This window comes from Halichoerus grypus, chromosome 7, assembly GCF_964656455.1.
Source record: "Halichoerus grypus chromosome 7, mHalGry1.hap1.1, whole genome shotgun sequence".
In the NCBI taxonomy this organism is placed as follows: Eukaryota; Metazoa; Chordata; class Mammalia; order Carnivora; family Phocidae; genus Halichoerus; species Halichoerus grypus.
In genome coordinates, this window is record NC_135718.1 from 85,971,591 (window position 1) to 85,995,929 (window position 24,339).

General features: G+C 44.5%; 1 protein-coding gene and 1 pseudogene across 6 annotated transcripts in view; one reads left to right on the forward strand and one right to left on the reverse strand.

Annotated features, from left to right (window-relative positions):
* NVL (nuclear VCP like) overlaps positions 1–24,339 on the reverse strand; it is a 93,953-nt gene that overhangs the window by 17,497 nt on the left and 52,117 nt on the right. For 4 of the 6 annotated variants that reach the window (XM_036118878.2, XM_036118887.2, XM_078077824.1 and 1 more), the window contains one exon: positions 12,273–12,379. In XM_036118878.2, coding sequence (XP_035974771.1) covers positions 12,273–12,379 — 107 coding nt within the window. Of the gene's footprint in view, positions 1–6,803; positions 6,963–11,890; positions 12,052–12,272; positions 12,380–24,339 lie in introns of those variants that run through there. The other 2 variants (XM_078077825.1, XM_036118885.2) reach the window with 2 other exon arrangements.
* Positions 19,748–20,362, forward strand: LOC118552454 (alpha-ketoglutarate dehydrogenase component 4 pseudogene; annotated as a pseudogene).

A 24,339-nucleotide genomic window follows, 5' to 3' on the forward strand; every position in this document is an offset into this window, starting at 1 on the left:
CTCAGTTGGTTAAGCGTCTGCATTTGGCTCAGGTCGTGATGCCGGGGTCCTGGGATCGAGCTCCGCGTCGGGCTCCCTGCTCAGCGGGGAGTCTGCTTCTCCCTCTCCCACTCCCCCCTGCTTCTGTGCTCTCACTCTCTCTGACAAAGAAATAAAATCTTAAAAAAAAAAAAAAGTGCCCTTAAAAACAAGGGTTCCAAACCAAAGAGAATGGGACTCCTATTTTAATTGTCGTGCAGAAGCCTTCAAAATGCTTCAGAATTCCAAAATAGCTACTTTGAAAGATCTGTGGCAAATGTTAATGGAAAACTGAAAACGAGAGGCAGCTAATACAGAAGGCTGTACGATGTCACTGCTCCGCTCGGGGCTCCTCCTTCCAGTACTCCTCAGCCTCAGCCCCTTTCCACCCTGAGGACACGCTCAAATAGGCTCCTTTTCAAACAATGCCACCCAAGGAATTGGCCACGGCCACCCCCCCACACCCCCCCACCCGGGGCAGCTTTCATTCCTTGGCCAAAAGCCAAATTCAAGGTCACTGCTAAAAAATTTCCTAAACCCAGGGAGGATCCTGGAAGGCTTTTGCACTTGAGTTCTCTCCTATGATTAATGGGTTGATAAGAAGGCAGGAAACAGGATGAGAGGCCACCGATCTGACTCTGAAGGACTCCGGAACAAGAGCCAAGATCTGGCGAAGTAGCGCCTGCACATACCCCTACTCCCCTGAGACGGGGCTCCCGCCCAGCCATGCCAGAGTTGGCGAGGCTCCCAGGGATGGCTCGATGGGCTGCGACCTCACTCCAGAAACAGCCAGGAAACCGGAATTAAAATTAATGGAAAACCTTGTCAAAGTCTGGGGGATAGCAGAGCCACACCTCTGCCTTAACCTGCACGGAGCCTGCAGACGGGATCCTGGGAAACACAAAAGCCGCCAGAGGGTGAGCAGTCCCACAAGAGTCAGTCCTCCCAGACCTGTCTGTAGCATCAGCAGAAAAAGAAAGAGACAAAACTTTGGTGTCCTCTTTGGTGACGCCTCTTAAGTCCAAGGGGTGGATCAATATTGCCAGAAATATTTGTCCCAGTTAAAACTGACAAAATATTTAAAGGATTGCTTTAGTACTTGGCCAAACAGGAAGCTGATACTCAGAACCTAATAGGAACGTTTTTTCGGCCCTCTCCTCTAAGCTAAAACTATGTCACCAGACAGAAAGAAAAGCCTTCTGCAGGCTTTGTGGAAGGATCCCTAAAACTCTTAAAAATACAAAAACTAACCCAAATCTTTGGAGCTTTTCCCTCCTCAAGTTCACATGATCTAGGATAATCTCTGGAAACGAAAAGCTACTTTCAGTTTGTTGGTTTAATTAAAATAGACATGTCTCTGGAGTTATTAACACTGACTATAATGCAACTTCTGTTCCACTCGGGCTTACTAATCAAGTTAGTTCCTGTTACCTGTTACAGAATCGGTTGCCCCAAAAACTAACCTGGAATGACTTTGTGTCCAACATCAGTGAAATTTTCATAAGTAATCAAAGCATAACTATTAAAAACTAACGATTTAAATAGATGTATATGGGAAGAATCTCTAGGTGAAATTTTCAGCAAATACTTTCCAAAGATCTTTTGGTTCCTCAAACTTTAAAGTTTTGTTAAGTTAAATGATGACTTAAATGAAATTCACTGTCTAGGTCATCCTCAAATGAAATACTGAAACATTTTTAACACCAGGTTCATCTACAATTAGCTTCCTTTGCAGAGGAACAAAAGATATTTGGGTCTGTTAAAAAACATGTTCTGTGTCACCCAAAAGTTACTGTGAGAAAACATACATTTCTAGAAATGGTGAACAGTATTTGTAAATTTGGCAAGGCAACAAACAGTCCACAATTGCTTACTTCTTAATTTTCATTATAAATTAAGGTTAACAGTTGAAAAAGAATTTTATGTGTGGTCAAGGTGAGTAAGATGGAATACATTTAAGGGTTAAAAAAGCTTTAGTACCAATGTTGTAGTTAGGTAGAACTAAACCTTAATTTTCTTTCATCTGCTGAAAGGATGAGTTTCCGTGGATTATTGGTCTGCTCTTAAATAAGAAATTATAGGGGCGCCTGGGTGGCTCAGTCAGTTGAGCGTCTGACTCTTGATTTTGTCTCAGGTCATGATCTCAGAGCTATGAGATCGAGTCCCGCGTCAGGCTCCATGCTGAGCGTGGAGTCCATTGGGATTCTGTCTCTCCCCCACTCTGCCCCTCCTCCCTCAAAAAAAAAAAAAAAAAGGAAATTATATAAGCATTTAATTTTCTGTATTTGCCCAAGAGGTCTTTAAGTGTCACCACGGTTAAGAAGGTAACCAGATGTTTCACAGCGGCCTATGATCCTATTTGACCAAGTGTTTTAAACCTTCGATATTTTTGGCAAACTTGCCAATTTCAAATCTTAAAAGAAGTCTTAACTTAGAGTTAATTTTGAAATTGACCAAAGGGTCCCTATGACATCGCCAAGGATTTTTTTCTCTCCTTATAAAGAGAGATGTTGAAGGACGGCTTACTGGCTATGTCGTCGTGGGTGAGGGGGAAAGCCCCACGGGGTAAGCCAGCCTTGTTTGCCGCGTACTGTGTGGGTATGTAACTCTCATAGACACTACATAAGATTCCTGGAGTCTGGTATAGCCAGTATAATGTTACCATCGTTTTCCCAGTTGTCATTTGAAAATTCTGTCACAGAAACAACCAAATCTCCTGTGAATCCCATCATAATGGACTCTAACTGATCTTTACAATGGACATTTTTGAAGTTCTCTGTCATTTACAGAGTTATTCTTTTAGTCGGATGCTTTTGCAATGTTCCTGCCAAAGTGGGTCATCTTCAAGGAGGTTCACAGAAAGCCCTTGGGCAAATACAGGTTTCTGGTAACTTCAAGATCATAAAAATGAATTGCACAAGAATTTCTGGAACTAATGGCAAAACCTGGGTTCAAACAGAACAAGAATTAATAACACGGGACTGAATGAACTGAGGATTACAGGTGTTTTTTTTTTTTTTGCTTTTTAAAGATTTTATTTTTTTTTTCAACAGAGAGAGACAGCGAGAGAGGGAACACAAGCAGGGGGAGTGGGAGAGGGAGAGGGAGAAGCAGGCTTCCCGCCGAGCAGGGCTCGATCCCAGGACCCTGGGATCATGACCTGAGCCGAAGGCAGACGCTTAAAGACTGAGCCACCCAGGTGCCCAGGATTACAGTTTTTATGACTCTTGCTGGAAGAGCTGCTGGTTCTTTAATATTTTATTTTTCCAGATTTGAGGAACCAGAGATGACTTACAGCAGTTTGGTAAAGCCTTTGTAAACAAAGATGAAACCATTTACTTTTCTCCCAGCCTGATCTCCCTAAAATTCAAAAAATTTGAAAGACTTAGGTCTTTCAAATTGAGAAAGACTCATTTGTACTTTGTCCATGTTCCATTCTAATCCCGTTAACTGCCGCTGAGGCTTTGTTATACACCTGTGACTAGACTGGGTCCTGAATTCCAATTTCCTCAAACATCTGCCCACGACTCTCCACAGTAACATTTCTGGTTTCCCCACCCTTACGGATTAGAATCACTAGGAACAAAAACTAACTTCCAGCCCCCGTTGACGGGCCCATGCCAGGCGGCCCTCCCAAGGCAGACGGCAGCCAGAGTTCAGGGGTTCAACTTTGCATATGCCACACACAGCTGAACAAGGTCACCTGACATCCGGTCTGCCACAGCTGGAGACCTCAAGTCAAAGTGATGGGAAGAGAAGCAGGCAACATCGAGGTGGACTGCTTCCTCCTAAGTCGCCAGATGAAACCTTCACACTTCAATAACCACAAAACCCTTTCTTCTTTTTCCTCCACTCTGGCATTGGCCTAAAAAGGTAACATCATCTGTATCTTCCAGGCCATTACTAAGGTGGTGGTGGGGGTAATCCAACTTCCAATTGACTGTTGGATTTGCCATGATGCTCCTGCCTCAGTTCAGCGTCTCTTGAACAAACTCAGCCCCTCTCTGTTCTGCCTGACTCTCTGAGCCTGGGGTCCACTTTCCTGTCTCTGGTTAACAACCCCAAACCCATGGAGCCTTGCGTCCAGGCTCTACACAAAGAAAGACAAACAAGGCAGACGAAACCAGAATAAAATCTTCCATGCGGTTTACAGACCCTTAAATTTTACTGGACTCCATGGCTGTACCAGAAGGCCCTCATGATTCAAAATTAGCTCCCTCTGGCAGGTCCCAGCTTCCCTGAAATTGGTAGGAATAAATGTAAATGCAGCTAAGATCAGGATCCTCTCCTTAACTCTTGAAAATACTACCGAATCTGCTCATAAAGCAGAGCTATCCAACAAAAACCCTCAGACTCTGGCCAAAGTTGTTTTGATAGCAGCATCGCCCTTGATTATATTTTAGCTAAAAAAAGGAGGCGTCCATACTGTGGCCAACATCACCTGCTGCGCTTGGATTAACATTTCTGGGGAAGCTGAAACTCAGCTACATAAAGTCACCGAACAAGCCACTTGGCTTACGAAGGTAATTCCTTCAACAGGGTCTTTCTTTGACTTGATTTTGGTCGGTCTGGGTCTTGGGGACCATGGCTCCGAAGTGCACTCCAGACACTGGGAACTATCCTGCTCATAATAACCAGAGTTGGCGCCCTAGTATGCTGTATTCCCTCAAATCTTCAGAGGCACGTTCCTGGTCGCTGACCACCAAGCCCACAAGCTCCTTAGGAACCAGAGTCAGAAATGGAACTAAGAGAATGACGCACTTAGAAGTTGTGAGCCTCAAGGCATGACCTGTGCTTACCCCAGAGCATCAGCAAACACTGAGAATTACAGAGACCGAGCGGGGAGTAGCCCCAGTGCCGTAAATTTTGATCACATCCTCAGGTAGGCTGAAGGTCGGATCAAACGTGGGAGAACTGTTAAGAGACAAGGCCATGGACGGTATCAGCTGTGCCGAGCCCCAGTCAGCAAACCCAGACCTAACACACAACCCAACTGCAGGTTCAGCCTCTCCCAGAAGGTGACCTTCAGCCCCTGGGTCTGGAACTCCTGGTCTGCTCCAGTAGGGGGACCCCTGACCGTAGGAAGTGGACGTCCAAACTCAGGTTCGCACCAGTGAGGGGACCCCTGACTACGGGAAGGGGATCGTTCAGGCCCGGGTCCCCACCAGCAGGGGTACCGCCTAATGCGGGGAGGGACCTTCAGCCCGGTGGTCTGGAACCAGCGGGTCCAAGCTAGTGAGACAATCCCACCCACCCTGCGATAGACCCTTCAGACCCCATAGGAAGGTGACTTGGTGTGAAACAATGTAGTCCTTCCTAATACACTTCCTTGTCCCACCTCCTTTCTGCCTTAAAAAACCTTTCTTTTCCTACAGCTCTTCAGAGCTCCTTTCTACATGCTGGATGGAATGCTGCTGATTCATGAATTGATGATTATGCCAATTTGATTTTTAAATTACTCAGTTCAGTTGTGTTGTTTATTTTTTTAAATAATGTTAGCTGTGTTTTTTTTTTTTTTCCAAGATTTTATTTATTTATTTGAGAGAGAGAATGAGAGGGCATAAGAGGGAGGAGGGTCAGAGGGAGAAGCAGGCTCCCCGCTGAGCAGGGAGCCCGATGTGGGACACGATCCCGGGACTCCAGGATCATGACATGAGCTGAAGGCAGTCGCCTAACCATCAGTTGTGTTGTTTAACAAGAACAATGTGAAAGTAACAATGGCAAAGAACTGTACACTTTACAATGGTTAAAATGTAGGCACTAATGTCTCTGACACTGGCTATAGAAACATTTTTCTACTTCTGTCTCAGGCAAGGGAAAGCCAAAGGGAATTATATTACTACATGAAGATAAAACTGTGTAGTGAAGGAAACCATCAACGAAACGATAAGATAACCTACTGAATGGGAGGTATTTGCAAATGACATATCTGATATGTCAAAATACATAAATATATAAAGAAATCACACAACTCAATACCAAAAAACCCCTAATAATCCTATTAAAATGGGCAGAAGACATGAACAGACATTTCTCCAAAGACGACATACAGATGGTCAATAGACACATGAAAAGATGCTCAACATCACTCATCATATCAGGGAAATGCAAATCAAAACCACGATGAGATACCACCTAACACCTGTCAGAACGGCTAAAATCAACAACACAAGAAACAACAGGTGTTGGCGAGGATGTGGAGAAAGGGGAATCTTCGTGCTCTGTTGGTGGGAATGCAAGCTGGTGCAGCCATTCTGGACATCAGTAGGAAAGTTCTCAAAAAATTACAAATAAAACTACCCTATGAGCCAACAGTTGCAATAGTGGATATTTACCTAAAGAATACAAAAACACCGGACGCCTGGGTGGCTCAGTCGTTAAGCGCCTGCCTTCGGCTCCGGTCCTGATCCCAGTGTCCTGGGATTAAGCCCCACATCAGGCTCCCTGCTCAGTGGGAAGCCTGTTTCTCCCTGCTCAGTGGGAAGCCTGTTTCTCCCTCTCCCACTCCCCCTGCTTGTGTTCCCTCTCTCGCTGTGTCTCTCTCTGTCAAATAAATAAAATCTTAAAAAAAAAAAAATACAAAAACACTAATTCAAAGAGATACATGCACCCCGATGTTTACAGCAGCCCAGCTGTCCATCAAGTGATGAATGGGTAAAGAAGATGTGGTATATATACACAATGAAATACTACTCAGATCTTGCCATTTGCAACAACATGGATGGAGCCAGAGAGTACGATGGTAAGTGAAATCAGTCAGAGAAAGACAAATACCATATGATTTCACTCATATGTGGAATTTAAGAAAGAAAGCAAATAAGCAAAGGGGAAAAAGAGAGAAAGAGAGAGAGAAACAAACTCTTACCTCTAGAGAACACACTGATGGTCACCAGAGGGGGTGGGGGTGGATGGGTGACATAACAGATGGGGACTGAAGAGTGCACCTGTCATGACGAGCACCAGGGGTCATATGGAAGTGCTGAATCACTATAGTGTACACCAGAATCTAATATTACACTATGTTAATTATACTCCAATTAAAAAGATGGATAAAATGGTAAATTTAAACATATTTTATCACGATTAAGAAAAAGCAAGTTAGGACCCATTTACACTATTATTCCTGTAATTCTGATTAAGCATTAGATGTTATAGAACAGGGGTTCAAAAAATATGTCATGTTGTACTATTACTTTTATTTATTTTTATTTTTTCAAGATTATTTATTATTTATTTATTAGAGAGAGTGTGTGCACATGAGTGGGGGGGCAGAGGGAGAAGGAGCAGCAGACTCCCCGCTGAGCAGGGAGCCCAATGCAGAGCTCGATCCCAGGACCCTGAGATCATGACCTGAGCCAAAGGCGGATGCTTAACCGACTAAGTCACCCAGGCATCCCTCTTTTTTATTTTTTAAAAGATTTATTTATTTACTTGGGGGGGGGGCGCTGGGGGCAGGCAGAGGGAAAGAAAGAGGGAGAGAATCCCAAGCAGACTCCCTGCTGATCAGAGAGCCTGATGCGGGGCTCGATCTCAGGACAAGAATGGGATGTTCAGCTGACTGAGCCACCCAGGCGCCCCTATAACTTTTATTTCAATGATTACATCTATATTTAATCACAGAAACCTATCCTTTGTCATACAACAGACTCTAGAATCAGAAGGATATCTCTTTACATAGTTGATCATAAAAAAATAAAGGAAAGAAAATTAACATAATCTTACCATGATAACATGGTAATTGTCGGTTTGGAATTTTTTGTCAGTCTCTGAACATATCCATGGAAACGTACCCCTCTGTACCCTGCTCCTGCTGGTCACTAAATGGAAACAATAGCAGAGCAGTTCAATATGCCCGGAACACTGTTACGAGGTTCCTAAATATTACCTGTTATTGTATCTGATATTCTTAGCTCATGAAAATTTAACAGATAACATTTCTAGGTGAGATGTTAAAATATATTTTAGTCTTCTGGGACACACCGTAAAAAATAAATGGGGAGGGGCGCCTGGGTGGCTCAGATGGTTAAGTGTCTGCCTTCAGCTCAGGTCATGATCTCGGGGTCCTAGGATGGAGCCCTACATTGGGCTCCCTGCTCGGCGGGAAGCCTGCTTCTCCCTCTCCCACTCCCCCCTGCTTGTGTTCCCTCTCTCGCTCTTGCTGTCTCTCTTTCAAATAAATAAATAAAAAATCTTTTTTAAAAATGGGGAATTTTGGGTCTTTGTGATTTTTACCACTATTTTAAAGACTATGTATTATCTCAAAGCACTTGGCAGACATTTTATTTTAATTACATTTATTAAGGAAGAAATAGAAGTTAAAGAAAAAATTCCTTTGTCCAAGGGGCTTTTGGTGATAAGCATCTTGTTACCACATCATTACCAGAAATACCAAAATAAGTAATTTGTTTTCCTAATTTTCTCTTAAGAATCAGACTCCAATAGATACTGAGAAGTTGCTCTGACCTACAAGTCTTTTCAGACTTCTGAGACCAAAATGAGAGAATTTTACTGTCATCTCCCCCTATCATTTGACGTATTAATAAGAGGAAACGGTATATACAACAATCTGGGAATTTGAGCAAAAATCTGGCGAACTTTGGAACTGAAAGGGTAAACATTGAAAATCACAGTTTTTCTCAGTTCAGGCCGATTTGCAAAGAGTGTATGCAGGCAGGCAGTCCCTGCAGTCTGAGGTTCTGCGTTTTGTCCCTCTGCCTGCTCTGGCTCCAGCTGTCAACACAGCCTGTGAGCTGCACATCCCAGGCCCTGGAGGGAGGGAGGGGGGGGGGGAAGAGGAAGGAATGGGGGATGGAGGGGGAGGGGGAAGACGGAGGGAGAGGAAGGAGGAGGAAGGAATGGGGAGGGGGAGGGGGAAGACAGAGGGAGAGGAGGGAGGAGGGGGAGGGAGGAGGAGGAAGGAATGGGGGAAGGAGGGGGAGGGGAAAGAGAGAGGAAGAGGAGAGAGGAAGGAATGGGGAGGGGGAGGGGAGGAGGAAGACAGGGAGGCGGAGGGGAGGAGGAAGATGGGGAGAGGAGGGGGGAGGAAGGAATGAGGGAAGGAGGGGGAGGGGGAAGACAGAGGGAGAGGAGGGAGGAGGGGGAGGGAGGGGGAGGAAGAAGGGAGGAGGGGGAGGATGGAGAGGACGGGGAGGAGGGGGGGTGGAGGAGGAGGGGGCAGGGTGGGTGTTGCAGGGTGAGCAGCCCTCTGTGGGTGGGCAGGTGGGCAGGCGCCCAGGCGCTGAGAACCGTCCCCCTGCAGGTCTGGGTGTGAGGCTCTGAGGTTCCCACGGGAGCAGGCAGCACACCCCTAAATGAAGCAAAAATACCCACTAGGGTCAGAGAGGAAATCACCGAAAGCCCTCCTTTGCCTTTATCACTGACAGATACTGAGAACGGACCACAGTGCTCCAGAAACCTGCTTTTAAAGTCACACTGATTCTCCTATTAAAATGTCCTTTTCTGGTTTTTTTCTCTCCATATTCACAACTTTGTGCGTGGAAGTTGCCCAAAGGACCGTTGTCTCTAATTCTACACACTTCCTCCTAAACCTCCACATTTATGCCAGGTAACTATTAAAAAAAAAAAAAAAGGCCCCCCCTCACCCCACATACTACATTGCTCACAACAGGACATCTGGAAATACAAGGTGGCGGACTGAAGCAGGGCCCCTGACCTTGGGCCCGGCCTGACACCGTCAGGGGCCTCACCTTTATAAACGTGCGTATCACCCTGTCATCTAGGAGACAAGCCCCTCAGAGAGAAGGCCTGTGTCCGAGGGTTTCCCATCCTCACCGAGTGCACATGCTTGTTGACCGAGAGATCCTTCACGTGCACAATATTCTATTCTCTTATTTTCTTAATAACTTTGCCTTTGAGGTGGGGTGCTTTTATCCAAGTCTGAGGGCTAATAACTGTGGCACCGGGATTCTAGCTGGAGGAAGCGTCAGGCTGTCCCGCGGTGCCGAGCACCCACAGAGGAGAACACGAGGGAAACAGCGATCGGTCACCGCCCTGGGTCCGAATGTGTGCGGACCTGAGCACCACACAGCTCCGGTCTGGCACGCCTCCTCCAGTCTTTGCCTGTAATTAGTGCTACCCCGGGGGCAAGAGTGGAAGGAAGGAAGGATTATCGGGCCATCAGAACTACAAGGAACACATGGAAACAAATTAGGAGCATGTGCACGTGCTTGTATGTCTGTGTTTGTACACACACACTTTAACCAAAGCAAACAACACCTCGGTAACACAGCTCCCGGACGGAGCCCAGGGCAGGGACGGAAACGCCACGTGGACCTGTCACCGAACTCGCGGGCTACAGAGACGCAGTACGCACGACGACAGCAGCATTACCTGGCTGTGGCACTGCGGACGTCGTGGGTCAGGTACGTGGTGCTGCGGGGCTGTTCTGTGCACCGTAGCTCGCCCCCGGCCTGAGCCCCCAACAAGTGTCCCCAGCTGCTGCCCAGGGGTGGGCTGCTGGCTGTCAGGCCGCCCTAGGTCGAGAGCACCGCACTGAAGCCACGTGTCTTCAGGTCTCTGACTGGCAGCCATGCTGGTAGTGGCCAGAGGGCTCTCCCGAGCTCCCAGGCTCCGAGCCGACTCGCGCCTGGAGACCGACCTCGGGCAGCAGCAGCTCCTCGTTCCCAGACCCCCATCCACTCAGTGGCCCAAGCGGATAGTTTCTCCTCCTCTGTCTTTGCCCCTCAACTCTACGGTCCATCCAGCATCCTGTTCATTCACACCAGACCCAGTTCTCACACGTAACCCCTTGAAACGGGCTTGCGTCCGGCGCACCTCACTTCACAGCCTCTAGCTTCACTTCCTCCAGGCAGTCTTCCAGACTGCTCTCGCTGGGGCCTCCACCCACAAGGCTGGTCACCCTCGTGCCCCCTCCTTCGGGAGGTAGTGGCAGACACGGCTCTATGCAGTTTTAGGTAATGACGGCCCGGAATCCTCCTCTGCCGATACAGAAAGAGAATACTACATATGTGTAAGGTTTAACGTTTACTAGTGGAAACCAAATAAAGGCAGGAACCATCTTGTCTGACTCTTGGTTTCAGCTCAGGTTGCCATCTCAGGGTCGTGAGACTAAGGCTCACTCAGTGCGGAGTCTGCTTAAGACTCTCTCCCTCTGCCCCTCACCCCCACTCTCTCTCAAATAAAAATAAAAAAATCTTAAAACAAAAACGAGCGGTTCCGCTGCTTACTTGGCTTTCCTAATCTTTTTACATTTTTAACCCTTAGGGTGCTATTTTAGGAAATAATATCATTTATGGAGAAAAACATTTACTGGAGGTTTGATAATTGCTTTAGCTTGGACTTTTTTTAAACTAAAAAAAGTTAACTCTATTTAACGTATTTAAGTCTGCGGCCCCTCCTTCTCTGAACCACCCACCACCCACGCTGAATAAAGACGTCAGGAATGATGTCTGCACTAAATGTCAACACGCATTATTTTTGTAGCCGTACAATTCAGGGTGATTGCTTTCGTCTTTGTATTTTGTCAGTATTGTTTATTATTTTTATAAAAATAGCAACACGAATACTATACAGGCATCATAAAAGCTGGCGTGTACCAGGGGGGCCTGGCTGGCTCAGCTGGTAGTGTTGACCCTTCATCTTGAGGTCATGAGTTTGAAGCTCACGTGAGGTGTAGTTTACTTAAAATGGGGGGGGGGGGGGCGCCTGGGTGGCGCATTTGGTTGAGCGTCCGATTCTTGGTTTCAGCTCAGGTCGTGATCTCAGGGTTGTGGGACTGAGCCCTGCGTCAGGCTCTGCACTCCGTGCACAGTCAGCCCCAGACTCTCTCCCTCTGGCCCTCCCCCCACTCATGCACACGCTCTCTCTCAAATAAATGAATAAAATCTTTTTTAAAAAAAGTTGGCATATAGAAACATGGAGGACAGACTCAACACTGTGATTGAGACTCAGTTTCCCCGGATATTTATAATGGTCTGTGTCTATTCACTTCTCAGCTCCTAAAGTTTCTGTTCCATTTCAAATTCCTCCAAGGGCAATTTCTCTATCAAAGATCTAAAAGAACAAAAAAGTGCGAAGAGAGTAAAATCTCAAATGTATCAGTCGAGCATATAACTCTCAATATCCCTTTTATTTTAAGCAAATAAAAAAGAACGGACAATCTCTTCAATTATCAGAATCATTCACCTTTCTTTGGGAGACACAGGCTGAGCAAATATTTAAAGCTACAGATACCTGTGAGAAACACACAAAAACACACCATTTCCTTTACTCACTTTTGTAATGGTTTTTAGGATGGCCAGACGGTCTGCTGGGGGGGGCAAACCCACAAACAGTGTTTTGTCTAGGCGTCCGGGGCGCAGGATCGCAGGGTCAATGATATCTAGAGAAGAAGGGGGGGTCAAAAGTCTTCAATAAATAAAATAGAATCTTTTAAAAAAAAAATTAACATGAGATGTGACAAGAGGACTTTTTTTAAAAGAAAAAAAATTGATAAATTAGACTGTATTAAAATTAAAAGTACCTCCTCGTGAAAGTATAACCTTCAGAGAAGTCCGGCCCACGTTCCTGCCCAAACCCGTGTGCTGCCAGGGTTCTCTGGCTCAGAAGAGGACCGCCACACGAGCCTGGAATTCCGGCAGGTTTCTCTCCTTCCTCTGACCTCGGTACCTTCTCCCAGTTCTGGCGGGGGGCCTCCCATTACCCTGTCCTCAGTCAGGGCCGAATGTCGCATCCTCCTAACTGGTCCTGTCTCTAAACTCCCCCTCTCTGGGACCCCGTGCAATGCCGCCAGACCTTCCTAAAACACCTGCTGACCCTCACCTGGTGTTCCCTGCAGCAGAACCAAGCCCATATCTCTCACCACAGCACGAAGGCCCTCAAGGACCTGATCGCTCCCATCCTAGCTCCCTCTCTCCTCACATTCTCCACGACTCCCACACCCCACTGACCACACCTCTTGCCGTTCCCTAAACAACCTAAAAGCCTCAAGCCTTCTTCTCTTTGCTCTCAGTAGTTCGTTTCTCCCTAATACTTTCTTCCTCATTTACACATAGGGGGATTCTCAAACAACGCCTCCTCCAGGAAGCCTTCCCTGAGTCCCCCAGAAGAAACTCTTGCCCTCATTGGTGCTCACCAGACTCTCGGTACCAGGAGCAAAGAGCAGGCCCCAAACGCTGCCTGACATTGAGGTTCATTAGGAACATTCCTGATTCCTCCACGAAGAGCCCTCAACCATTCTGGAGAAGCTTCCCATAGCTCACAGTGGTAAGACTGTTGTTCACACGCAGGCGCACCTATAAGTAATGGGTCTCGTGTTTTCTAATGAACACACTCAGACTTAACCATTAATTTATTCTTCCATAAAGAAGTAGAGTTCTTTCTAGCTGAAATTCTGATTCTGTTAGTTTTGTTCTTCAGTTACCTTGGGGAAACTAAATACTTAATTCAATGACCTTTCAATGTTCAACACATTGGACTTTCTCTTGAGATGCTAGGATATACTACTTGGCAATAGGGAAGAAAAGGAAAGTTGACTGCCGAACACCTGCAGCATCACGATGGAGCACTATCCCGCAGCCTGAGCGCCGTCTTACCCTACAGGGCGAAGGGCCCCACACAGGTCTCAGGAAACCTTTGCAATTTAAAAAATTACTGAGGACCCCACTGTGGCCTTTCCCTGCCGCTCTCCCCTCACACCCTCAATCCCCAGGCAGCCGCTCATCTGTTCTGCCACTACAGATTAGTTCACATTTTCTGGAATTTTATAGACGTGCAAGCATGCACTATGTACTCTGCTTTCTTTGACTCAACAGAATTGTTTTCAGGTTCCCCAAAGTTCTTGTGTGCATTAGTACTTGATTCTTTATGGCCAGGTAGTAGCCCCCTGTGTGGATATGCCTTGATTTATTTTTCCATTCCTCTGTTGATAAACATTTGGTTTCCAGTTTTGGAGCACTCACTTATCAGTCTTGGTGTGTGCTTTCCTTGCTCTCTGGTGAGTCCCTAAGTGTGGGACGCAGAGCACTACGGCCACATCCCACCGCAGGGGTAGGCTGAACCTTAAAAACGCCAACAAACTGTTTTCCAAACTAGCTGTGCCACCTTACATTCCCCTGTCCTTGCCAATACTTGGTATAGTCGTTTTGATTTTAGTTAGATCTAAGGTTTGTAGTGGTATCTCACTGTGGCTTTCACTTGCACTTTCCTGATGACTAACGAGGTCGAGCACGTTTTCGTGTGTCTCTGCCGCGTGCATACCTACAACGGGGAGGGGTCTGTGCAGTCTTTAGCCAATTTTTAATGTTCTTCTGTTGCTGAGTTTTGAGAATCCATTCCATGTTCCGGATATAAATCCTTCATCAAATATACACTCTTTAAGTATTTTCTCCTAGTCTGTGTGGTTTGTCCTTGTGCTCGCTCAGTGGCATCTTATGAAGAGCAGTTCAGTTTATCCTTTTGCTCTAAAAGGTTGTGCTTTTGGGGTCACATCTAAGAAATCTTCACTTAATCCATGGTAGGAAACATTTCTCCTCTGTTTTCTTCCAGGGGTTTTACAGCTATGACTTTTCATTGGTCTTTGATCCATTTTGAGTTAATTTTTGCATGTGGTAAGAGGTGTGTGGATTAAAGGTGATTTTTCTTGCATATGGATATCTTTTCTTTTTTAAAGATTTTATTTATTTATGAGAGAGTGCACGCACGAGCGGGGGGAGGGGCAGAGGAAGAGGGAGAAGCAGGCTCCCCGCTGGGCAGGGAGCCCAATGCGAGACTCGATCCCAGGACGCTGGGGTCATGACCTGAGCCGATGGTGGACGCTTCACCAACTGAGCCCCCCAGGCGTCCCTTGCATATAGATATCTGATTGTTCCAGCACTTTGTTGAAAAGGCTATTCTTTGTCCACAGCATGGCCTTTGTGTGTGTGTTTTCTAAAGATTTTTATTTATTTATTTGAGAGAGAGAGAGAGCAAGCACATGTGCTTTCAAGAGGGGGGGAGGAGCAGAGGGAGAGGGACAAGCGGACCCAATGCTGAGCGCAGAGCTGGACATGGGACTTGATCTCACGACCCCGAGATCATAACGTGAGCTGAAACCGAGAGTCGGACACTTAACCAACTGTGACACCCAGGCACTCCTGCATGGCCTTTGTGTTTTATAAGAACCCAATTATCCAAATATGTGGGGGGATATTTTTAGATCTTACCATGTCTCAATGATCTGTGCATCTATGTTTATGCCACATGGTAGAAATGTGTTTTAACTTAAATATACAAGTAGATCTTAAAGCCAGACCTGCATGCTCAAAAGTAAAGCCTGATGTAAAAATCCCAATTATGATTAGAAAACATTCTTAGGGGACGCCTGAGTGGCTCAGTCGGTTAAGCGTCTGCCTTCGGCTCAGGTCATGATCCCGGGGTCGTGGGATCAAGTCCCGCATTAGGCTCCCTGCTCAGTGGGGAACCTGCTTCTCCCTCTGCCTCTGCCTCTCCCCCTGCTTGTGACCTTGTGTTAGGCAATGATTTTTTTAAGATATGACATGTCAACAAAAGTGCACATGATTAAAAAAAACTGATACATTGGACTTCACCAAAATTTAAAACTTTTGTTCCTTAAATTATACCATTAAGAAAGCAAAAAGACAACCCAGAGACTGGGAGAAAACGTATGCACATCACATACCTGGTTGTGGACTTCTATCTAGAGTAAGTAAGTCTTACTACTCCATAACAAGGCTGAAGATACACTACAGTGAAATGCTACCTCACACCCACTAGAATGGCTACATTCAGAAAGAAAGACATAACAAGTGTTGGCGAGGATGTGGAGAAATCGCAACTCCCACACGCTTTGTTACAACTGCTAGCAGGAATGTAAAATGCTGCAGCCAGTCCAGAAAAGTCTGGCTGTTTCTTGAAATGGTAAACACAATCACCACGTGACCCAGCCATCCCACGCCTGAGTACCTACCCCAAAGAAATGATAATATATGTCTACACAAAAACTTGTACCCGGATGTTCACAGCAACGTTATCACAAGCCCCAAAGTGGAAACAACCCAAATGTCCATCGATTGCTGAATGAATCAAATGTCGTATATCCACCCAAGGGACCATCATTCGGCAACTGGACGAAAGTGTCGCTACGTGCTGCAACAGGGACGAGCCTTGAACCCGGGATGCTGGGTGAAGACAGGCAGAGGCGACGGCCACATTACATAAGCTAGCCAAGACAGGGAAGCCTACAGAGACAGAAGCGCTGGAGGTGGGGGAGGATGGCGAGTGATGGCCAACAGACAGATTGCTTTTTAGGGTGACGGAAATGTTCTAAAATCCGATCGTTGGGATGGCTGCAGGAGTCTACAAATATGCTCAAAACCACTGAATCTTGTACCTAAAATGGGTAAAGTTCATGGTATGTCACCTCTCAATGAAGCGGATTTTCTTAGAAACTGGATCCATCCTCAGACAAGTAAGACCATCGATAATACGCTGAGTGAAAATTATTACAAGATCAACCAGCCTCCATGAAACAGAAGTAGGCCTCGTCTTACGATTCAGTAAGCAAATACTTCCTGGGTTCTCTTATGTACCAGTTCCTGTGACCCAGCAGAAGTAATGCCGGGGCCTAAGGCATCTTTAAAAGGGAAATCCTGTGCCAAAGGGCAAGACACACAGGTCTGACCACGGCCCCTAGGCACTGCCGTGACCCAAGGCCGGACAGGTAAGGGAACACAGCAGTTGACTCAGAACTCGAAGTGGCTGAATGAATAGCCTACGAGTATGAAGTGAATCTCTTCCATGTAAGCCATGCCCCGTCATCCGGCAATCACTAAGGGCTTACAACAGATGGGGACCCTCAACTAGAAGCTTTCTCTCAAATATAAAACCGCGTACCTAATTCTTGTCCAGAAGCTTATCCACCATAACGTACTTACTTCTTTCTTCACCTGAGCTGTGCACAGAAACTTTCTGGATTCCGTGTGGCTACGGTAGGGCACAGACACCTGCCGAGCGGAAGAATGAGGAACAAGCTGGCGTGGCTATTCGGGTCTCACACGTCTGCATGCCGGGCAGCAGTGTTTTTAACCAGGCCGATGGGGGATGGAGTGGAAACAGACAGTCCCTCGGAGCCAGGAGAAGGGAGATGAGTCAGGGCGTCTGTGGTCTAGCTGTACGTTATGCAAGGCGCTTCATCTCCTGGGGTCAAGCACGGGAAGCAGTGTATTTTCAGGGCAGGGTGTGACGCTGGCGGACCCCACACCACAGGAGAGCTGTGGCAGGTCCTCTGAGCACCCACAGGCGGAAGGGTGACACAGCAATCTTTCACTTACTTTCTAAAAACCAATACCTCAAAAAGTAGGGGAGAAATTAGGACAGAAATGGAAATTAGGAGAAAAGAAGAAATTTAAAAGACCAATTCAGGAGGTTAAGACTCATCAAGTCCTAAGCACACACACGAAACAAATAAACAAAAAGTCATATAAGGCATGCCTGAAGGGCCGTCGGTAAAGTGTGTGACTCTTGATCTCCGGGTTGTGAGTTCCAGCCCCATGTTGGGTGTAGAGATTACTTAAAAATAGAATCTTTTTTTTTTTTAAAAGTCACATAAAAAGAATCAGGATGACATAAAACTTTTTTTTTTTTTTAAAGATTTTTCATTTATTTATTTGAGAGAGAGAGCACATGAGAGGGGGGAGGGTCAGAGGGAGAAGCAGACTCCCTGCCGAGCAGGGAGCCCGATGCGGGACTCGATCCAGGGACTCCAGGATCATGACCTGAGCCGAAGGCAGTCGCTTAACCAACTGACCCACCCAGGCGCCCCAACATAAAACTTTTAAGAGAAAAAAATGCATGGCCTACAAACCATGAAAAAAAAATTTTTTTAACTCAAAATCCTGTACTCAGCCAGGCTACCAATCAGTAATGAGTGTGGAAGAGAGATACCCTCAAATATACCAAACTCAAAAAGCCCAAACGGGAGCCAGAGCAGAGAAAGCTCTGGAAACAAGAGCAAAGTACGTCACAGACACAAATAATACTGACCACTATCTGCATATCTGATGAAGAACAGAAACAAAAGAAAGTAAGAGAAAGAAAACGAGAGTTTCCACATCTAAGAATGAAAAAGTTATGTGAAAACAGAACCCTGATCGCAGTGTAACTCCTGGGTCCACGCAGAGAAATAGGTACACGGTCCTGGTAACATAAACAGTGACTGGTGATTGAACCAAAAGTTGTGCAGAAACGGTATTATCACGTGGGAATGACGGGGTAGTGGTGACGGCGGCCGCGTGTGGAGAAACAGTGAACATAACAGAAATCTTCGTGTGCTTTACAAAGTAGTAACGGCACCGTATGAAACTGGTAAGAAACAGCACTATGAGCACGTGGAGAAAATACTGAAGAAACAGCTCACAGACTTTACCAGTGGTTGCCTCTGGGCAGGGACAGAGAGGGTAATTTTATCCTCCGCTTTTCAGTGTCATCTGAATTTTAACAGCTGCCTCCCTGTGTGGGTTTCTCTTTTCATGCTGGGCAGTGTCACAGAAGGCCCAGTGGAGAGCTGACATTTCCACCTCTGCCCTTCCCGGGTCCTGGGGTCGTGGGGGAGAGTACAAGGCGCCCCCACCCTGGGCCAAGGGGATGCTAATGGAGGCCCAGTGGGAATGACGCATCTCCCCACCCGCACAGTGTGAATGGAGGCAGAGCGAGCCCAGGCTTCTTCTCTCAGCCTGTGGCCGTGAGGCTCTTGCCCTTCCCCTGCACAGTCAGAGAAGACCTCAAAGGAGAAAATATAAGTAAGATAATACTCAACGTTTCTTAACACTCAAATGTCCAGGATACAACTGAAAATTACCTGTTGAAACAAGAACCAGAAAATCTCAACTTTAATGAGAAAAGAAACATAGAAGCTGGACCAGAGATGACCCAGATGTTGGAGTCACCTGACAAGGGTTTTACTGCAGCCACAATAAAAGCATTTATGGGAGCAATCATGAACAGGCTTGAGACAAATGAAAAAAAAACAAAGTCTCAGCAAAGAAAGAGAAGATGTAAAGAAGTATATGGAAAATTTTCAATGGCAAAACTTAAACAAAAGGAAAACCTCACTGGACAGGCTCAATGGAACCATGGAGACGTCAGAGAGAAGAATCAGTGAACCTGAAGAAGAACAGAAATTACCAAATGTGAACAACACAGAGAAAACAGAGAATAGAAAAAACCAGCACCAGAGCCTCAGTGATTTATGGGACTATAACAAAAGATCTAACGTGTGTGTCACAGGACTCCCGGGAGGAAAAGAGAAAGAGCTAAAAAGTATTTGAGGGGATCCTGGGTGGCTCAGTCTTGGTTTCAGCTCAGGTCATGATATCAGGGTTGTGGGATCAAGCCCTGCCATCGGGCTCTGCACTGGGCGGGGGGCCTACTTGGGATTCTCTCCCTCTCTCTGTCTCAAATAAATAAGTAAAATATTAAAAAAAAAAAAAAAAAAAAAAAAAAGCAGAGCACAGTGACACCCTCCCTGTGCAGTTAGAACATTCAAACGACAGCAGGTCTGTGTTCGGAAATCATGAGTGCTGGCAAGACATGGCACAGTTTTCAGGTACTGGCAGACAAGAACTGTCAACCCAGAACTCCCTATCTAGCAAAGACAGGCTTCAAGAAAGAACCTGAAACCAAGACATTTGCAGGTAAATGAAAACCAAGAAAATTTGCTACAAGTTGAACATACCTAAACGAATAGCTCAAGGAGGACTCCTGTTATCTCTGCGCCTAGCGAGCGCCCCGGAAGCTGCTGCCCCATCCTGGGGTCATGATGGGCAGTAAGATGGCGTCTGCCAGCAGGGTCGTTCAGGTAGTCAAGCCACATACTCCATTAATAAGGTTCCCTGACAGAAGAGACAATCCTAAACCTAACGTATCAGAAGTTTTGAGATCAGTAGGACTACCGTCTCACTCTTCTTCAATTTCACAGCATTCTAAGGGAAATAAATCCCCAGATTTGCTGGTGCATCAGGGTCCACCAGACACTGCAGAAATAATAAAAACATTACATCAAAAATAAGAAGGAAACTTGTATCTCAAGAAGAAATTGAATTTATCCAACGTGGAGGTCCAGAATAATCACTGACAGTGTGGCTGCTGTTTGTCGTCAGACAAAAGACTAGTCTTTACAATAAAGGACTTCCAAAATGGTGCACGAGAAATTATATAGTAAACAACTTGAATAAATACTCTGCCAAAAAAAAAAAAAAGAAACCTAGAAAATTTAGATGGACAACTGTATCTCCTAATATATGTATCTTGGTCAGCTTCTCCACAAGCTTACCTAGTTTATAGGCTTATTAAAGTATACATTTTTAAATGTTAGCCTATTAATTTACTCTCGATTATCAAGTATTACTAGTGCTGAGCTACTAAAAGCACACAATATCTAGTAAACTATCACAGGTTTCCCATGATTTCCCTTTGGTTTCAGTTTCTTTTTAGACATGGAAAGATTTATTAGAATTGCTGCTTTTGGGAAGTGATTTTCCTGAAATTGGATGAGGATCAGTGAAAGAACGACTCCATTATTTGTTCTTAGTTTTCTTCCCCTTTTTTTCATTCACAAAGTTATTGGAGTATAACTAGTTTAAAAAGTGTATCCTAGGGGCGCCTGGGTGGCTCAGGTCATGATCCCAGGGTCCTGGGATCGAGCCCCGCATGGGGCTCCCTGCTCCGCGGGAAGCCTGCTTCTCCCTCTCCCACTCCCCTTGCTTGTGTTCCCTCTCTCACTGTGTCTCTCTCTGTCAAAAAATAAATAAAATCTTAAAAAAAAAAGTGTATCCTACACTAAATGATAAAAATATAGTCAAGGTAAAACAGGTGACTTTGTGGTATTAAAACTGGGAGTTAACACAAATTTGTAACCTATATTCAGAAGAAAATACCAGAGTTTAAAATGGAAAATAAGAAATCAAAATGAATATAACCTAGAAATAGGTGTTTGATTAGAAATTGCAACTTACTATGTTATTAGGGATGTTAAGAAAGTCTTATTCTTTATTTTACTGTTTTAATTGTCATCATCTGTGCAAATTCTGGAAACCATTAACTTTCTCAAACTTAATGTCTGAAAGTCTCATAAAATCAACCTAAATATTTACCTTACTAAGGCAATTTATGAAACTTTAATAGGGTCTTACAGTACCAAAGGTATGTATTATTGTAAAAGTAAGGCCTCACAAAGCTAAATAAATTTTCTTCTATACCTTGAAAAAAAAAAAAAAAAAGAATAGCTCAAGGAAGTTCCTAAAACAAAAAGGAAATGATAGAAAAAAAATTAGGAACATCAGAAAAGAAAAAACTATGGGAAGAGTAAAAATGTACACTAAATGTAAATGGTCTAAATATACCAAATAAAAGGCAGAAATTGACAGTGGATTTTAAAAATGACCTTATATGCTGTTTATAAGAAACTCACTTCACATGTAATGACATCAATAGGTTGAAAGTAAATGGATAGAAAAGATATACCATGGAAACATCAATCCAAAAAAATCAGAAATGGCTATATTAATAGCAGATAAAATACATTTCAGAAGAAAGAAACTTGCCAGGGACTGAGAAGGACATAACGTAATGACAGAACATAAAGATCAGGCCACCAGAAGACAATTCTAAACGAATATGCACAAGAGAACTGCAAAATATGTGCAGCAAACCTGACGGGACTTAAAGGAGCATCAAGAAACCCACAATTACAAGTTAGGGACTCTATGGTAAGGATGTTTTTCTTTCTTTCTTTTAAAGATTTTATTTTTAAGTAATACCTACACCCAATGTGGGGATCAAACTCACAACCCTGAGATCAAGAGTCACACACTCCACTGACTGAGCCCAACGGGTGTCCCTCTTGCATTTTTAAAGAAGCTGCCAGACTGTCTTTCGGATGGCTGCACCATTTTGCATTCCCACCACCACCGAGAGCGAGCTCCTGTTGCTCCATATTCTTGTCAGCATTTAGCATTGTCTGTGTTTGGATTTCAGCCATCCCAATAGGTGTGCAATGGTAGCTCTGTTGTTTTAATTTGCATTTCCCTCATAACATGCGACGCTGTTGAACATCTTACCATGTATTTATTTGCCATCTGTACATTTTCACTGGCGAGGAGTCTGCTTAGATCTTTAGTACATCTGTTTCTTTTCTCATTGTTGAGTTTTTAAGAGTTCTTTGTCTATTTTGGATATCAAGCTTAGTCAATTTAGGCTCTTATAACAAAGTACCACAGATTGAGTGCATCGTACACAACAGAAATTTGTTTCTCAGAGTTCTGGAGGCTAGAAGTCTGAGGTCAGGGTACCCACGTGGCTGGGTGCCAGGGAGAGCCCGCTTGTGGGCTGCAGACTGTGCCACCTTCTCATTGTGCCCCTTTATAAGGGCACTAATCCCACTGGTGAAGGCCCAGCCACGTGACCTCATTACCAAATGCCCCATCTCCTATATTCTGACGTCTGGGGTAATGATTTCCACATGATAAAATTGGGGTGGGGGACACAACATTCAGTCCATTGCACAGTCCTTTATCAGGTCTGTGTTCTGCAAATATTTTCTTCCAGTTTCTGCCTTGTTTTTTTATTCTCTTAACCATGTCTTTCATAGAAAAAGTTTCTCATTGTAATGAAGTTCAACGTACCAATTTCTTTCCTTCATGGATTGTGCTTTGGGTGTTGTATCTAAAAGTCATCACCAAACACAAGGTCACCTGGATTTTCTCCTGCTCTCTTCTAGGAGTTTTATTGTTTTGTACTGTACATTTGGGTCTATGATCCATTTTGAGATAATTTTTGTAAAAGGGTAAGATCTATGTCTAGAGTCATTTTTGGCATGTGAGGATCCAGTTCTTCCAGCGCCATTTCTTGAAAAGATTATCCTTTCTCCATTCAATTGCCTTTGCTCATTTATAAAAAACCAGCTGACTATATTTGTGTGGGTCTACTTCAGGCTTCTGCTCTGTTCCACTGATTTATTTCTTTTATTCTTCACCAATACCACACTGTCTGGATTACTGTAGCTTTACACTAAGTCTTGAAGTTGGGTAGTGTCAGTCCTTCAACTCTTTTCTTCTCCTTCAATATTGCGTTAGCCATCCTGGGCCTTTGCCTCTCCATACAAACTCTAGAATGTTTGTCAATATCCATAAAATAACCTGCTATGATTGTGATTAGGACTGCATTGAATCTATAAATCAAGTTGGGAAGACTGACAATCTTGACAGTATTCAGTTTTCCTATCTACGAACATGAGCTTTCTCTCCGTTTACTTGTATCTTCTTTGACTTCTCTCATTAGAGTTTTGTCCTTTTCCTCATATAGATCATTTTTTTAAGATTTATTATTTTTATTTGAGAGAGAGGGAGATAAAGAACATGAGCAGGGGGAGAGGCAGAGGGAGAAAGAGAGAAGCAGATGCCCCACTGAGCATGGAGCCCCATGAACCTGAGATCATGACTTGAGCTGAAACCAAGAGTCAGACGCTTACCTGACTGAGCCACCCAGGCACAGCAACGGTATTGTGTTTTTAATTTCAAATTCTAATTGTCCATTGCTGGTATATGCCAACTGATTTTTGACAAAGGTGCAAAAGTGACTGAATGAAGGATAGTCTTCAAAAATGATGGAGGAATTGGATTCAAAGAGGGAAAATAAACTTAGACGTAAGTTCTATACCTAAATAAAAGTTAACTAAAAACAGATTACAGACTTTAAGCATAAAAACATAAAACCATAAAACTTTTAGAAGAAAATACTGGAGAAAATTTGGGGTACATAAAACTAAAAAACAGTTCTTAGAAATGCTCCCCAAAGCAGAATATATAAAGGGAAATATTAATACATTGAAGGGTCGCCTGACTGGCTCAGTCTTCTGAGCGTGCAATTCTTGATCTTGGGGTCGTAAATTCAAGCCCCCATGGGGTGTAGAGATTACTTAAATAAATAAAAACTTAAAAAAATACGTGGAGTCTCTTTGTTGTTAAGAGGATGAAAAAATAAGCTGCAGAATGAGATAAAATATTGCGAATCACATAAATGACAAAGGACTCATATCTAGAATATATAAAGAACTCTTAAAAAAAAAAAAATGCAGTCCAGGGGCACCTGGCTGGCTCAGTCAGTGGAGCGTGTGACTCTTGATCTCAGGATTGTGAGTATAGATTACTTAAAAATAAAACCTTAGAAAAAAAAAAAGAATGCAGTCCAATTTTAGAAAATGGGCAAAGGACACAAGAGATACTTCAATGAAGAAGATACAGGATGCTAAGTTTCCTGAGTCCCTGACCCACGAAAAGATGTTCTAAT